The sequence below is a fragment of the Sinocyclocheilus grahami genome, unplaced genomic scaffold, assembly GCF_001515645.1.
Source record: "Sinocyclocheilus grahami isolate Dianchi unplaced genomic scaffold, SAMN03320097.WGS_v1.1 scaffold2967.1, whole genome shotgun sequence".
NCBI lineage: Eukaryota > Metazoa > Chordata > Actinopteri > Cypriniformes > Cyprinidae > Sinocyclocheilus > Sinocyclocheilus grahami.
Genome location: NW_015508140.1, coordinates 53,267 through 53,838, shown reverse-complemented (window position 1 = coordinate 53,838; position 572 = coordinate 53,267). Strand labels below are relative to the sequence as shown.

General features: G+C 33.6%; 1 protein-coding gene across 1 annotated transcript in view; it reads right to left on the bottom strand.

Annotated features, from left to right (window-relative positions):
- Nucleotides 1-276: 276 nt before the first annotated feature.
- The window catches only part of LOC107575868 (adipocyte enhancer-binding protein 1-like), a gene marked incomplete at its 3' end in the record, with an annotated part of 13,132 nt that continues 12,836 nt past the window's right edge, over nucleotides 277-572 (bottom strand). Inside the window, exon 17 of the mRNA XM_016262186.1 lies at nucleotides 277-421. Within this exon, the coding sequence (XP_016117672.1) occupies nucleotides 277-421 (145 nt within the window). The remainder of the gene's footprint in view (nucleotides 422-572) is intronic.

Genomic DNA, 572 nt, shown 5'->3' with positions numbered 1-572 from the left:
TTAACTCTGGGTTTTATTTCATAATCATGACTTAGTATGTAATTTCAGTTTATCTCATAATTATGACTTTTTATCTCATAATTATGACTGTCTCAGAATTTACATTTGATCTCAGAATTATGACTTAGTTTGTCAATTTAGACTTTTTAATTCATGATTTAGTATGTCATAATTTAGACCTTTTATCTAGTAATTATGACTTTTTATCTCATAATTAGGATTGATATCATGTAAATGTATTTCGTAGCATTATAAGGTGAGAGCCGCAGTGCTTACTGGGTAATGGGCAGCCGAGCACCTCCAGCCTCATACACAGGCTGCCGTTCCAGCTCTGCGGGAGGATACGGATGTAACGCGCTACAACTGGATAAGAGAACTCTGTCATTACTGGAGTGTCTTTATCCACATTCCCATAAAAGAGCTGTAGAATAAAATAAAAACAACAACAGGATTTGACCAAAAACAAGTATTAAAACTAGTAAAAATCTCAAAATGTTTTATGTATGCATGATGCTTGATTATAATTGACAGTGGTGGCCAAAATTATTAGAACACTAGTATTTTCTCCAGCT